General features: G+C 54.7%; 5 protein-coding genes across 5 annotated transcripts; 2 read left to right on the top strand and 3 right to left on the bottom strand.

The window, feature by feature from the left end:
- Positions 1-136: 136 nt before the first annotated feature.
- CkaCkLH20_00449 (endoglucanase-5) lies at positions 137-1345 on the bottom strand (the record flags this gene model as incomplete). The annotated part of the gene is made up of 5 exons (XM_038883169.1): positions 137-238; positions 360-757; positions 827-888; positions 955-1203; positions 1257-1345. 5 exons carry the CDS (start codon positions 1343-1345, stop codon positions 137-139), a joined length of 900 nt encoding a protein of 299 aa, XP_038751874.1.
- A 1100-nt stretch (positions 1346-2445) lies between these two features.
- On the top strand, positions 2446-3724 carry CkaCkLH20_00448 (uncharacterized protein; the record flags this gene model as incomplete). The annotated part of the gene is made up of 2 exons (XM_038883168.1): positions 2446-2980; positions 3057-3724. 2 exons carry the CDS (start codon positions 2446-2448, stop codon positions 3722-3724), a joined length of 1203 nt encoding a protein of 400 aa, XP_038751873.1.
- Positions 3725-4142: 418 nt separating this feature from the next.
- On the bottom strand, positions 4143-5895 carry CkaCkLH20_00447 (amino acid permease; the record flags this gene model as incomplete). Its single annotated transcript, XM_038883167.1, has 3 exons — positions 4143-5139; positions 5195-5534; positions 5592-5895. 3 exons carry the CDS (start codon positions 5893-5895, stop codon positions 4143-4145), a joined length of 1641 nt encoding a protein of 546 aa, XP_038751872.1.
- A 1363-nt stretch (positions 5896-7258) lies between these two features.
- CkaCkLH20_00446 (metaphase-anaphase transition protein) lies at positions 7259-8975 on the bottom strand (the record flags this gene model as incomplete). The annotated part of the gene is made up of 3 exons (XM_038883166.1): positions 7259-8665; positions 8722-8776; positions 8836-8975. 3 exons carry the CDS (start codon positions 8973-8975, stop codon positions 7259-7261), a joined length of 1602 nt encoding a protein of 533 aa, XP_038751871.1.
- A 709-nt stretch (positions 8976-9684) lies between these two features.
- Positions 9685-12227, top strand: CkaCkLH20_00445 (DNA replication licensing factor mcm2; the record flags this gene model as incomplete). The annotated part of the gene is made up of 2 exons (XM_038883165.1): positions 9685-11922; positions 11973-12227. The coding sequence occupies 2 exons, from the start codon at positions 9685-9687 to the stop codon at positions 12225-12227; spliced, it is 2493 nt and encodes an 830-aa protein (XP_038751870.1).
- Positions 12228-15173: the final 2946 nt, after the last annotated feature.

Raw genomic sequence — 15173 nt, 5'->3', positions numbered from 1 at the left:
GCTGGCGTTACACTGAGCCCACACAGGCACCGTCCCTCCGCCTGGGACTGGTGTCGTCGTCACAGTCGTAGGCGTAGACGTGCGGGTGCTCGAAGCAACCGATGAAGGTGCCTGTGTCGTGGACGTCCGGAGACTACTAGTGAAGGATGAAACTCTCGAGCTGGACGAAGACGAGGTCGCCGTTGGGTTGGTGCCTTGGGTGCATTGCCAATAATCTAGCCACGAACGTCTCAATCATCTATACGAACAAGCACGTCGGAAACACACCTACAGTCCGTGACGTATCTGCAATAATACCCCGAAGTACACTGCAATCTGGTCAACATCTCTCATCGACCCTCACACCCACGACACCGTACCTTCTTCTGAGCATCCCAGGTGATGCTATCGCACTGCTCGTTCGGCCCGGCCGTCTCCGTCGACTGCGGAGGCCGCCATGTCGTGTCGGCCGGCATCTGGAAAGCCGGGAAACTCGCGTCGTCGGCGCGCCGACAGCCCGAGCGCGCGATGAGCTCGGCCGGGCACCGGACCTGCGCGAAGGACAGGTCCGGGTTGTCGGCGTTCATGAACCAGTCGAAGCGCCACTGGCAGCCGGGCTGCAGCTTGGCGGGCAAGGCGGAGCACTCGCTGCGGGCGGAGACGCCGCCGTAGCGGGCGCCGGGGAACTGGAAGCCGAACTGGCCGGTGCAGCCGTCGAAGATGCCGAGGCCGCCGCCCGGGACCATGATGTCGAAGTGGTTGTTGCTCAAGTCGCCGCCTGTTTACCGTTTTTAATCGGGAGGTCTTCAAGGGGGAGAGAGCTCTTGTTGTTTCCGAGAAAGCGTACCTGTGTTGGTCGACTGCACTACCATGATCTTGCCCTTGTTCTTGCCCGAGGTGAAGGTGATGCTATAGTCAGTCTGTAAGTCAACAGGGAAGACTTTCAGCAGCGGATTCATGCGAGAGATAGCTCACGCGTAGCAGCCACAGCACCAGCTGGCCTCGGTGCCCCCGCTGATCGCTGTCGCCGCGAAACCGTACGAGACCAGATCGTTGACGGCCCAGGGCGCTTGGTTGGTGCACGTGTAGGCCGAGCCTCCGCTCTCGCAACCGCTTTTCACCTCCGGGCCCAGGGGGTTGTCGTTCTTGTCGCAGGTGAGGGCCGGCTGGCTGACCGAGGCTTTGTCGGGCCAGGCGCAGGAGGGTTTGCAGCAGTCCCAGTACCTAGGCGATGTTGAGTGAATGGTGTCTTGGATTGGGTTTTGTTGGTGACGGACCTGGTTGACTTGCCATTACCTGTTGCGGCTTCGGCCACGAGAGGTGAGAAGATGGCTGCGATGAGAGCGGCGGTGAGATAGGAGTGCATGGCTGCGATATGTTGAGCTATTACACAACTATTTACAGTGTCGGATTTCTGTATAACCGAAAGGATGTGTATAGTCTACTTATACGACCATAATGTGTCGCCTACCTAAGAGCATTACGGGTACCAGTGTTGAGCTAATGAGAAGATACACCAACTCTTTATCATGATTCAATTGTCTTCAGTATATGGAATAGGTAACACGGTAGCATTGCTCCGTCAAGAGCGATTTCCCACTAATCAGACTTGGCACGATGGGATGTTAGTAGCCAACGTGACCATCGGACTGTGAACACATGGTTCCCTCTCGAGGGCTATGAGACGATGTGAGCGAGATTATGGGCTTGAGCAAGTAGTTAGTTTATGGGCCATGGACCGGGCTTTCGGGTACGCAGCCGGAATGTGATGGGATCAAACTGTCAACAGGCAGGCTATCCAGGTTTCATGGATACCTTGAAACTTCTATGTAAAGTCAGGACACTACGGAACAGAGCCAAACGTGACACCGAAATGGGCGAATTCGTAGTTCCGAATGCTCAAAACAGACTGGGTCGAATTCGGGCCGGAGGTTGACGATGCCGTTGTTTCCTATTGCGGAAATATGTCAGTGGGTCATGGAGGCATCCGTCCTTTTGGAACAAATTTCGATGGATTCTCTGATCGATCCATATAATGACAGTTGTCATGGTGTTGGGATCTTGTTAATGGAATTGGCTACCACCTTTGAAAACGAGAAGTTGAGGTTGAAAAAGATTCAAGTACTGATGTGCATAACTATGCATATGCACTTATCCAGCTCCGGGGACATGAAAACACCATCTCGTAGAACAGTAAGGCGGATACAGCAATATAATATTGTGCCAAAGTGCGTGTTGCAGCAAAAGCAACACACCCCTTCGCGCCCTCCACACGTCCAAACCCAAAACGGCACGGATCTCTACAGTAATTAAGGTACCTTCCAAGTTCCACGAAGAGGAGCGCGGCCGCTTCACCCATCTCAGATAAGCTCCACCACCAAAGGCCAGTCCATCGCTCGTCCCCGGCTCACACATCCGGAGCACCTCACAGCTGCCCGCCAGTTGCGACCACCAGACTCCAAGGCCATGAACTTTCCCGCTCCTCAAGCAAGCGCCGTCAACTCCTCTCCCCTCAACCCCAACTCCAACTCGACCAACAACACCGCCGCGCAAAACGTCGGTCAGCAGCAGCAACAGCTCCAATTCCCCCCCTCGCGGCTCCAATACCACCACCCACAACAACAGCAACAGCAGCAGCAGCAGCAGCCGCAGCCACAACACCACTACGGCCCGCCTGCCCCGTCCTCCCCGAGCCCCCTCTCGCCCGCCCAGCAAGCACTCGCCCACGCCCAGTACCAGCAGCTCGTCCTCATGAACGGAATGAACGGCGGCAACATGGCCGCGGGCGGCGGTATCGGCGGCGGCGTGCCCACCCCGGCAGGCCAGCAGGCCGAGCTCAACTACATCTACGGCATGGTCGAGGAGCTCAGCCGGCAGCTCGCGGAGAACCGTCGCGTGACGGAAGACATCGTGTCCGGCCTCGGCAGGGTGCGCAACCGCGCGAGGAACCAGGGAACGAACAACGACGAGCTGATCCACAGCGCTGCTGACGACATCCACGGTACGCACCAGGAGAACTGCGGGGAACCGTGTTCGCCGCCCTCAATATTGCTCTACCAAGATGCTGACTTTCGCAGCCCAAGAACAGAACCTCGACACGTTGATATCCATTCTCTCCGAGTCCCTCGAAAAGGCAAAGTACAGCCGCGACGCCAACGCCACCCTCCTCTCACAATACGCGACCGTCCTGGCCGCGATGCTCAAGCAGTTCCACGAGTACAAAGCCAAGCACGTCACGGACGTCGCCTCCTGGCACCGATCGTACCGCTCCCAGCTCGCCGAGGCACGCGCGGAGAACAGCAGGCTGAGGGAGCAGATCTGGGAGATGCAGGAGCGCGCCGGCAAGGCCAACGAGCTGCTGCGCACGTTCCGCCGCAAGTACGACGAGGACGAGGCGAGGTGGGACCGCCGCGTGGAGGACGTCGCCGCGCGTCAGGAGCTGCGCTTCTGGAAGCGGATGGCCATGCCCGAGGTCGGCGACGAGGACCCCTGCTGGAGCGACGACGACGACCTGATCGACTCTGCCGAGAAGGAACGCCTGAAGGAGCTGGAGGTGAGGGCTGCGCAAGAACAGCTCGCCGGCAGCCAGCAGATGGGCGACGAGTACTCGCGGCCGCAGTCTCCCGAGAGCGCCATGATGGGCAGCGTACCGATGCAGAGAGACTTGGGGGTTCCGATGGGCATGCCGGTGCCGCCGCCGCGGCCCTCCAGCGCGACTTCAAGCACCGGCTCCTCTGGCCAGTAAGGACAACCGAGGGATGGTCGTTTTTGGCGTGCTTTGTTGAATACTAGGGGGCATGGATTGTCTCGACACAAAAGTCAAATGGCGTTGGGGATCGGGTCTGGGAGGCGCGCTCATGGGTGAGCGATCGCATTATACCTCATGTTACGTTTTGCCATGCAGTAATGTGCCACTGGCCATCATTATCACATTGTCACGAATACCTTAATGGACACGAACGATAAATATCCTGATGAAAGTATACACCAAATCATATTGCGCCGAGCACACTGCACACAACAGAGCCCAGGAGCCCAGGTCCTGTTCTCCCCGAACGCCTGATGGTATCATCTCAAAAAACCCGACTGCCAACAAAAACAAAACCCGAACATCCTAGATCCATGACAAGTGGCACCTGTATGGTATTCCTAGGCGGTAACGTCTACTGCGGCTTCACGACGTTGACAAACGTGGGCTGTTCGACATCCGCGCCGGAGCTGTCAGCATGAAGCCGGATACCTGTTTGTACGTCCACCTCCTCGAGAGGGATTAGGATCGGCTTCTTTTCCTTCAGGAATTTATGCTGATAGAAGCGGTATCCAAAGTAAAGAATCGGAGGGATAACGGTTCCGATGTTGTCCCTGATGATGGCCTCTGCCGAGTATTCGCCGCCAACGGGGATAATGGCTGTGATGATGTTCGCAAGCAACCCGATGATGCAGATGATCAAGCCAACCCAAGCACCCCAAGTGCCGAACGGGCTGGTCCACAGAAGCGTCTTGTAGTCATGGCCCTTAGCGGCCCACGCCTTGCGGAAGCGAATATGACTGACGCAGATCGAGGCCCATGTGTAGTAGTTGCTGGCCCCCGAAAGGCTCAGTAACCAGTCGAAGATGGCTTCACCGCCCGGAGCCAAGTTGACGAAGGCGAGCAGGCCGACGATGAAAGTCACCGCGAAGGCGTAAATCGGCACACCCCACTTGACCGTGGCACCCCAACGGGGACCCATGCCCTTCTCGCAAAGGGCCTGGAACGCTCGGCTGGCGGCGAAGATGCTGGCGTTGGCCATGGACACGATAGCGACGACGATGAGTACGTTGAAGAAGTCCGGAAGATGCTTGATGTTGGCCAGTTGAGCGGCGAGCGTGAAGGGGCTGTACTTTGCGCCGTGGCCCGTGGAGGCGAGATCCGGATGGTTGGACGGGACGACGAAGCCGAGCAAGAGGAGGGAGATGATGTAGAAGAAGAAGATGCGGGCGAATACGATCTTGGTCGCCAGTGGTAGAGCCTTCTGGGGGTTCTTGCATTCGGCTGCGGTGAGACCCAGGTGTTCAGTACCGCCGTACGCCATGCCGGTTGTACGAAATACGAGGAAGAATCCGGAGGCACCATTGTTGATCGCGCCGGGGTTAAACCAATATTCGGCGCCCGTTCCGTGTCTGTATCATGTTAGCCATCTCCGATGTGACACCACAATATCGTTTAGGGACTCACCTGGGATCAGAGGGCACGGCGCCAGAGATGATGAAGATGGCGGCAAAGATGAAGACGGTGACTGCCACGGCTTTTCCGATACCGAAAGCGTGCTCGAGCTCGCCGAACCAACGAGATCCGAGGAAAGCAGTGCCCGTGAGGGCGAAGAGAATGGGCGTGATGACATAGGCTGGCTGGAGGTCTGGCACCCAGTACTTAACCTGAGCCGCAATGGTGGTGAGCTCGAATGGGAAAACGATGAGCCAGTTGAACACGAAGTTCCAACCCATGGCGAAACCCCACGGCTCCGAGATCATGCGTCTCGAGTAGTCGTAGAAGGCGCCGGCAACCGGGTACGAAGCTATCTCTGAGCGTCAGTAAGGTGGAGGATGAGGGCTGGAGGCTTCCATTTGCTTACCTGCGAGTTCTCCAAGACAGCCCATGGTGCAACCGACACCGAAACCAACGAGGGCAAAGTTGAGGACTAAGCTCAAAGGACCGCCGGAGCTCAGTGCGGCACCAGAGCCCACGAAGAGGCCGGCGCCGATGGAGCCGCCGAGCGCCATGAAGATCATCTGGCGAATGGTGATGTTGCGCTCCAGCTTCTCGCCCTCACCGGAAATGGGTTCATTGCTGGCACCTCCGGTGACTGTTCGGGACGCTGACACCTCATTGTCGATATCGGCGGCCGTTTTCTTGGTATCGGAACGAGCCAATTTCATGGTTTGTTTCCAGGCGAATGGTAGTAGACTAGAGGTAAATGTTGAAGGTTATGACTGGTCAAGGATTGAAGAGTAGACGGTATTCAGTATGGAGTAAACAGAATAATGTCACCATGAAGGCAAGGCCGTTGAACAGTGGTCCAGGAGATGAAAACAGATAGGTACACTCAATAAGACCCAGAGCAGATAGGAAGGTACATGTTTCTGATTTATATAGACATTACGAAGCGGGAGCGAAGAACGGTGGCGGGAGGGGCGACTCTGGGGTAGAAGCGGCCATTCCGGGGTAGGAAGGCGGGCGCTTTAAGACCGACCTACGATACGCCCATCCATGGTGTCGTGACCTCCTCACGAACTGCAGATAAGGTCTCACAAGGCGGCCTGCCGACTCCGCCGGGTAAAGATAAGTAACCGAGCCATGGGAGGGTGAAATTTTCCATAGAGGTGGCTCTGGACAATTTGGACGACATCGCTAAGTCAACTTGTGATCAGCTTGGGATGCCTATCTCATGACGAGTACCTCACTCCTTATATCTGACTGTATAATCCCACTTAACTTCGAAGAACTGAATCAGACGTAGATCACGTCAACTTCGACATCCGCGATCTGGGCCAGGAACGCATCGTGAGACTACCAAGGCCCTCAATTCACACATGACCAACTGACCATTCAAAGTAAAGAAAGGCTTATCTATTCCCCAATTGTCTTCGGTATCTGCGCAACCTGGATGGTATGTGGAAAGTCTGTTCACGAGAACGGCTTGAAATTGTCAACTACGCGCAGTTGTGGATGTCTGTGTGGCGATTTCGATGCAGGATGATACACACCAACACATCATTTTGGCTTTCTCGAGCTGCAACTCATCAACTCCGGATGCTACGAGAAATTGATCAGAAACACCGTCACTCTTAGTTATTAGGCGTGATATGGAGTTTGAGGATCATTGACTACTTGCCTTCTAGGCGTATACAGTCTTCCACGGTTATCATCGCTGCCTCTATGATTTCTCGCTACTAGTACCTCTAGCCTTGCGCTTGTTATCCGTTATCGTTGTTACTACGCAAGTGTTCGACCAGGAATAATCACCGTGGAGTGGTGTATCACCGTATCGCAGTCAGGGAGGTCATCATGGTTCAAGCACTTGACGGAAGAGTGTATCACGCGACAGTCCTGTACGCCGAAAGTCAATTTCAATTTCTAGCCATACCCCCAACAAGATCGCAAAGCCTCAGCATCGGGCTGTCATACTCCCAAAATCATGATTGTATCGTACATTCGTGTCAACTCCTTATCAAACAGAAAGAAAATGGAGTCTGCTGGACTTATCCGGAAACTTTATTGTACAGGCGTATTAAGCAGAATTTAGTACCCGCTCTGCTCTCGGCGGTGGCCATCCTCATCATCTTTGGAGTTGGTGGCCGCGTCTCCCGCATCCTTGATGGCTTGCTCATCACCTCTAAGTTTGGCGAAATAGGACTTGATGTCCTCGGCGCCAATCGCCTGACCGCTCTCCGCAAATTTCTGGAAGAAGGGCTTCAGCTGATCCTTGAGATGATTGTACGCCATGACACCCTCGATCGCGCGGACGCGATCGACGTTGCGCAGAGCACTCTCACCTCGCTCCAGAAGGCTTCCGCTGCCATTGGTCGAGCCTCCATGCTCCGATTCACCGCCATCAGAAAGGGGCGGTTCGTAAGTCTCTTCCTCTTCAAGAAGCTGCGGATGCGAATCCAGTTTGAGGTAGCAAGACGAGCATCGACAGATATGGTTGCGGAAGTCCTCTTTGAAAAAGAGTGAGAATTCCTCTTTCGGTGGCGATGGTAACGCACTCCACTTGCACGCAGATGCTTCGGTTGTCTCCGTCTTCGTCTCCGGCTCTGTAGTGGCAGGCTCCTTCTCAGCAACCTCCGGGTCACTCTTGAGTCTCTTAGCCTCCGGTTCGGCACCGTCATCCTCTGCCTTCCGCTTGGTTGACGATTCCTCTTGGTTCGCCGGGTTCCCGTCCTGCTGGCGGGAGAAAACAGCAGGCAGGAATCCTTTCGCACCCGCGTACTTCTTGATCCACGGGTTGGAATTGACGCACTTGTAACACAGGAAGGCCTCGAAATCATCCTCCCCAGGGAATCCGGGCGGCATGGGCACGTCATCATCGTCGTCTTCCTCTTCCTTGGTATCGGCCGTCGGATTGCTTCCTGCTGATGGTGCTTCCGCGTCTTCGGCGATTGCAGGCAAGGTGGTGTTCTCGATAGCCTTTTCCTTTCCTTCGATAGTGGTCTTCTTTTCTTTCTTCATACCCTCAAACCAGGCTGGGCCCATGCCAACGAGGCAGCCGGGATGATACCAGTCCTCGCCGCAACCGCCTGTCTCGGCTGTTCCCAAGCCCAAGCACTGAAACATGGTGCCCTTCTGCTGGAAGGGATCGTAGTCGCACTCGCACGCGCAGAATCTGTTCCTAAAGTTCTGGTTGTACTTGTTGTTCGCAGCTGGCTCCTCGGAATGCACACCACCCTTGGTGTTTGTTGTGGAGTTCACTCTCAGGTTGCACGGGCTGGTCGCAGGGTACCGTGTCGTGCCGCAGTCGCAAGTGAAATTTCTCTTGGTGAAAATCTCGACGAGTGTATGTTCCCCGTGGCATTGTACCGAGCACGCGTAACAAACACCAGCTCCATCGTAGGGATCCTTCGGGTTCGCGGGAGGAGGGTTGCAGGTCAGGCAGGCGAAGACACTCTGGCGGAGGGAGCCAAGAATGTTGGTGCAGTTCTCGATACTCTGAGGTTGGTTAGATTTGTTGTTCTGAAAAATCGGGTGGCAACGGCGAGACGTACGTATGGAAGAGCTTCACGCGCATCAGCCTCGAGCTGCATCTGATCGCGGATGAACCTGCGGACTTGCTATTAGTTTTCGACGTTCGCGTTCAAAGAAAGAAAGCGGTGACATACTCCGCAGCAGTCTGAGAGTCGCTGGACTTTTGCGAAGAGAAGCTTCCGCTGCGAGCTGCCTTTGGCGCAGGCGCATCAGCAGCAGCAGCATCGCCAGAAGCAGCTACCACAGCTGGTGGCGGAGGAGGATCCATGGACATTGTTGTGACGGGAATGTTGCGGATGAATTGAGGTCGTTTGCACTTGCTTAATTATGTCCGGGCGATAGATGGAAAAGTCCAGAAGGCGATCATGAATTCTGGGGTTATTCTAGTGTCGTCGAAGAGTCGCGTTGGGGAAGGCAATGGGAAAGTAAGGTACGTCAGATACGTGCCCCGGCACCGAGCTTCAACGGCCCATCTACGCGTCCTCCACCTTAATTACGGCACAGAGAATGGCGAATGTTAGCAAGATGCAGTAGCTTGGGTGGCCACGCTAACATCTTCACTTCAACCCCCTGTACCACTTTACGCGCTCACCGACGCGTTTCGCTTGAGACGCGACTGGTCCACTCTCCCATCCTCCGGGCAATTGTCCGCCCCTCTTGATCCCCTCCCTCTCCTTTACAACCGCTCCTGTCTACTTCGTCGCAAAATTTGTCACAACCTGTGAAGAGGAATATCTCCTGTGCATGCCTCTTTTCACACCGCAAACATGAGGTAAGACTTCTGAGACCTAGTTACCCCTCAAGACACATGACCCACCCGTTGCTAGGGGGAAAAAGACTTCTTTGCTAACCGCCTATTCAGTTCTCCTCTCAGAAGCAATTTCAGTTCCGCCAACAGAGGGACTCCCCAGCGGACGAGTCGTAAGCGTGGTCGCACGAATGGCGACGATGGAACTTCCTCTGTTGGGCCTGGCTCCAGCCCGATGCCCTCATCTCCTCCCGCGCCTTTCCTTGCCCACGGCGGTGACGACGATGAGGATATTGAAGATGAAGCCGAGATTCAGGACGACTTGGATGACATCGATGAGATGGCCGAAGATGATGTAGACCTGTTCCGAGAAGGATTCGAACAAGATTACAGAGCCAGAGAAGACGATGGCTACGACGCCGCCGACATTGATGACGAAGGCGACTTTGACAATATGGATCTGGGTGCAAGGAGAAGACTCGAATCTCAGCTCAACCGCAGAGACAGAGAGGTCGCCCGCCGCCAGCGCATTCCTGCTGCGTTCCTTCCAGGTGAAGATGATGAGGGCGACATTGACCTCTCGGCTCAGCCCCGCCGTCGTCGCCACCACTACGACGAGGACCCGGACGAAGACATGGATGCCGACATTATGGAAGAGGAGCTTTCTCTCGAGGCCCTGCAGGATGTCAAAGCTGCCAGCTTGGCCGAGTGGGTTTCTCAACCCTCTGTTCAGCGGACAATCAAGAGAGAGTTCAAGGCCTTTTTGACTGAATACACTGATGAGCATGGCGCCTCCGTCTACGGAAACCGCATTCGCACACTCGGTGAGATCAACTCCGAGTCTCTCGAAGTTTCCTACGACCATCTTTCTTCCATGCAAGCTATTCTCGCCTACTACCTAGCCAACGCACCGTCCGAGGTTCTCAAGCTTTTCGACGAAGTGGCCATGGACGTCGTGCTCCTGCACTACCCCGACTACGAACGTATTCACTCCGAAATCCACGTCCGCATTTTCGACCTGCCGGTTCACTACACCCTGAGACAGCTTCGTCAATCGCATCTGAACTGCTTGGTCAGAGTCAGCGGTGTCGTCACCAAGAGAACCGGTGTATTCCCTCAGCTGAAGTACGTCAAGTTCGACTGCACCAAGTGTGGTGTCACTCTCGGACCATTCCAACAGGAGTCCAACGTCGAGGTCAAGATCACCTACTGTCAAAATTGCCAGTCCCGTGGGCCCTTCACACTCAACTCAGAGAAAACCGTCTACCGCAACTACCAGAAGCTCACCCTCCAGGAGTCTCCTGGCACTGTTCCGGCGGGTCGTCTGCCACGACACAGGGAAGTCATTCTTCTGTGGGACTTGATCGACAAGGCCAAGCCTGGTGAAGAGATTGAGGTCACTGGTACATACAGAAACAACTACGATGCTCAGCTGAACAACCGAAACGGATTTCCCGTCTTCGCTACGATTTTGGAAGCGAACAATGTCGTCAAGGCACACGACCAACTGGCTGGTTTCCGCATGACGGAAGAAGACGAGCAGGAGATCCGCAAACTCTCTCGCGACCCCGCCATCATTGACAAAATCATCAACTCTATTGCTCCCAGTATCTACGGCCACACGGATATCAAGACGGCAGTGGCTTTGTCCCTGTTTGGAGGTGTCGCTAAAGTAGGAAAGGGTAATCACCAGGTCCGTGGTGACATCAACGTCCTGCTACTGGGTGACCCTGGTACAGCCAAATCCCAGGTGCTCAAGTATGTCGAGAAGACGGCCCATCGGGCGGTGTTCGCAACTGGTCAGGGTGCCAGTGCAGTCGGTTTGACGGCGAGTGTTCGTCGAGACCCTCTCACTGCTGAGTGGACTCTTGAGGGCGGTGCTCTGGTGCTGGCAGACAAGGGCACATGTCTTATCGATGAGTTCGACAAGATGAACGATCAAGACCGAACGTCCATCCACGAAGCTATGGAACAGCAGACCATCTCTATCTCCAAGGCTGGTATTGTCACGACTCTGCAGGCTCGCTGCGGTATTATTGCTGCAGCAAACCCCATCGGCGGACGTTACAACTCAACCATCCCCTTCTCGGCAAACGTCGAGCTCACCGAGCCCATTCTCTCTCGTTTCGACATTTTGTGTGTGGTGCGCGACACGGTCGAGCCCTCTGAAGACGAGCGCCTCGCGCGATTTATCGTTGGCTCGCACAGCCGGAGTCACCCTTCATCGCAGAAGCCCGATTCGCAAGGCGCCGAGGATTCGATGGATGTCGAAAACGAATCCGAGAGGCAAGACACGCAAGCGGCATCACAGAAGAAGGAGGGTGAGATTCCTCAAGAGCTCCTCCGCAAGTACATCCTCTACGCACGTGAGCACGTTAGCCCGAAACTGTACCACATGGATGAGGACAAGATTGCGCGCCTTTTCAGCGATATGAGAAGGGAGTCTCTTGCCACCGGCGCGTATCCCATTACGGTAAGCATTTCAGAGTCTCACGTCCAGCACTACTGCTAACAACGACTTAGGTGAGACATCTTGAAGCCATCATCCGTATCAGCGAAGCCTTCTGCAGGATGAGGCTCTCTGAGTACTGCTCGGCCCAAGACATCGACAGAGCGATCGCAGTGACGGTGGACAGCTTCGTTGGTAGCCAAAAGATCAGCTGCAAGAAGGCATTGGCGCGGGCTTTCGCCAAATACACTCTGGCCAGACCTGGGGGCAACTCGCAGAGGAGGACGGCCACTCAAGGATCGAGACAAACAGCCTCGGCAAGAGCATGAGTAAGAGGTAGCGAACTATTTTGGGGGGGATGATTCTTTGTGCGAATTACGAAAGGGGCAGGGTTCTCAAATGCCAGCAAATCAGGCTGGCGGCGACTGGCGAAGAGGCGAAGCGCACGTATCCAGGGTACAACGTTGATAGATATCAGATAATGTGGACATGGCTGTTTTTCTGCTGCACTGATACGGGTGGATTCCTCCTGCGACTTGGACTTTTCCAGCCTGAAAGCTCGTCGGCGATATGGAGTGTTTGCTACCTGTTACGATTGCGATGTGATTGTCCAGACCAAGCGAGACGTATGTGTCATGCCGTTTGGCAACATGGCACAAGACGGCGATGAAGTCAATTTAGGAGGCGAGCTATCTGATGGATTGGATTGACCGCAACCCCTGATGGCATCAAGAGCCCGAGGCGACGGGACAGACAGGATCAGATGAACTGCGCCAAGCTTAACCTTGGGATGAGAAAGTCCCCGCAATGATGCCTGCCTGACACGGACGAAATTAGAAACCGTTTAAAAGCTGCCTGCGATGCGGGTGATGCGATGGTGTCTTGTCATCTGTAATGCGGTTGCACAGCCTCAACTCCGAGGGATTGTCACTGCCTTGCAGCTCTACAAAGTAAAGGTAAGCTCTTCTGCATGGCCCCCATCATGGATGATCGCAGGCAGCTACTGGTGGAAATTGCACTGGCCAGATTTAATTTGATGGTCGAGGTGTGAAGCATGAACGACTTCCACTGCAACTCACGACCTGACTACGTGATACGATATGTAGAGATTGGGTGTTCAGTTCTTTCGAGGAGGCCAGTTGAACTAGAGGTGCCAGAGTCTCGGGCCGCTGATGCAGGGCGATGATCCTTCGTCGTAGGGTGCGCATATTTATCCATTGATGTGATTTTATGCATTTTATTATGTTATGCACATAACCACAAACTATCTTTCTCTCACTTAACCCCGTCTCATATGTTCAACTCAGTGGAGGCCGATTTTTGCTGATTCTCACTCAGCCAGGCGAAGCAACGATGCTGACGTTGAAGGGAGCCTGGGACTTCATCTCGTCTCTTGGACTTTGAATCCTCTTTTGATCCGCTTTCTATGCCCCGAAATCCTTCTATTCGGGGTATCGGAAGTCACAATCGTCACGCAAGGGACGCCGTTCTTGTCCCGCAGTACCCGAACAAGAGATGTCACAAGTGGCCATTTGTTGTTGGTTGGGCCGACCTCTTTGCATAGCCTCCCAAGATTTTTGCGTTGCTTTATGGCAACGTTCTTCGCCTTTTCAATCTTTCTACATCTGTCTCCTTCTTTTCTTGGTCACTTGCTAGGATTACTGCATCGGGGGAGTCTGCCTTTTCCCCCCCTTCCAAATGGCGCGGACCCCAGCTTTCCTCCCCGAGCCTTCACCAACATCAACACCAAAAGGAACCTGGAACTTGGCGAGAAGGAACGGCCAAGTTCGCTCGTCTGTAAACGACGGGAGCATTCAAGCATTCTTGGATACAGACTGGGTTGTTCATCCACGTTCTCGGCTGCGCATCCTCATCTGGCATGAGGAAATGATCCCCGGAGTGATGAGCAGGGCCAAGAATCCAAGTCAGCCGCAATTGAGGCTGCAGAAGAAGTCTTCCGTCGCCGATGATGCCCGGGTCCGTTGCCGGTAGCCATTAATTGCGGATAGTCCTCCGCCCCGAAGGATTGACTCTAAAGAACCGTTGTCCTCCCCATGCTCATCGAAACGAAGTACGTTTGCTCCCAACATCATCTTTTGTTCCTCATTCTCTCCCTTCCTACATCTGTCGTCTCACAAACAATATTCTGGTCTCATCTCCTTACACAACCCTCTCTACTCGCGTCAATTTTGTTCACTTTGACTCTCATTGTCTTCCTCCTTCGGGACAAAGTGACCCTCGCTTCGAACTCCATCTGCTACAAGGAAAACTCAGCCGGACGACGACAAACATATCACCCCCTGCTATTCCTCCGACGTATGCGCTCTCCCGAGTCTCATATAAGCTATTACTTCTTTGTCCCTTCGCGTCGCACTTGTATCACGGACACTTGAATCACGCAACGCGCGACCGCCCTCCCACGGCTTCATCGTATGCTAGTGCCCGCCCGCTTGCGACGATCTTCACCCCTTGCCTCCACGAACATTCCAACACTCCCGTCGGCGCCACCTCCATCACCCTGTTTGCCCGTTAACAAGCACAAGAGCCCAAGGGGGTTCATCCCTTTCCAAAGAGTCCGAGCAGGATTCTGACATCAGAAGCAGCGCCACTGCCGCACCTGTCCCTTCAACCCCCAAATAATGTCTAGTTAGATAATCAATCCGCGTTGTTTGGCTAGGAGAACCCGCGTTTTCATTGATGCCCGCCATGGCAGACAGCGATCATAGCCGCATCCCTTACTCCCTACACCCAGTCCCTGAGGCCGAGGAAAGCCATCTTCTCGATTCGCAAACACACCACGACAACGGGTCCCCGCCCTCAGGAGGCCTACTTTCGTCTTCTATCTTCCGACGAGATGGGTACCAGTCAATGCCAACTGGCTCCATCGATCTTTCATCTCTAGACGGTGTCACTCAAAATCGGCACACGCCTCAACCCGAAACCTCCGAAATTTATGAAAGCGATCCTTTTGGCATTTCAGTGAAGAGCGTGGGAAAGAGGGTCTCTTTCAGACGCGTCCCCGTTGGGTCTAAAAGCAGCCTGCGCGCAACGCCTGGTTCTTACGACGAATTACCTGGCTCGCCGGAGGCAGGAACCACATCACCTCGAATATTGGAGTCTGGACGGATTACGCTTTCTCCCGAACCAGACCAGCGCCTCATTTCGCCTTTACAATCGCCTCTATCGTCTCCTCACGCAGCCAAAATAGCCATTCCAAAACGCGGGTCCTCGATGGCCTGGCACGACCCTCCGAGGGATCCTGGTCCGTGGCAGTC

The sequence above is a fragment of the Colletotrichum karsti genome (assembly GCF_011947395.1).
Source record: "Colletotrichum karsti strain CkLH20 chromosome Unknown Scaffold1, whole genome shotgun sequence".
NCBI lineage: Eukaryota > Fungi > Ascomycota > Sordariomycetes > Glomerellales > Glomerellaceae > Colletotrichum > Colletotrichum karsti.
The sequence above is the reverse complement of the archived record's forward strand: the minus strand, read 5'-3'. Positions and strand labels throughout refer to the sequence as shown.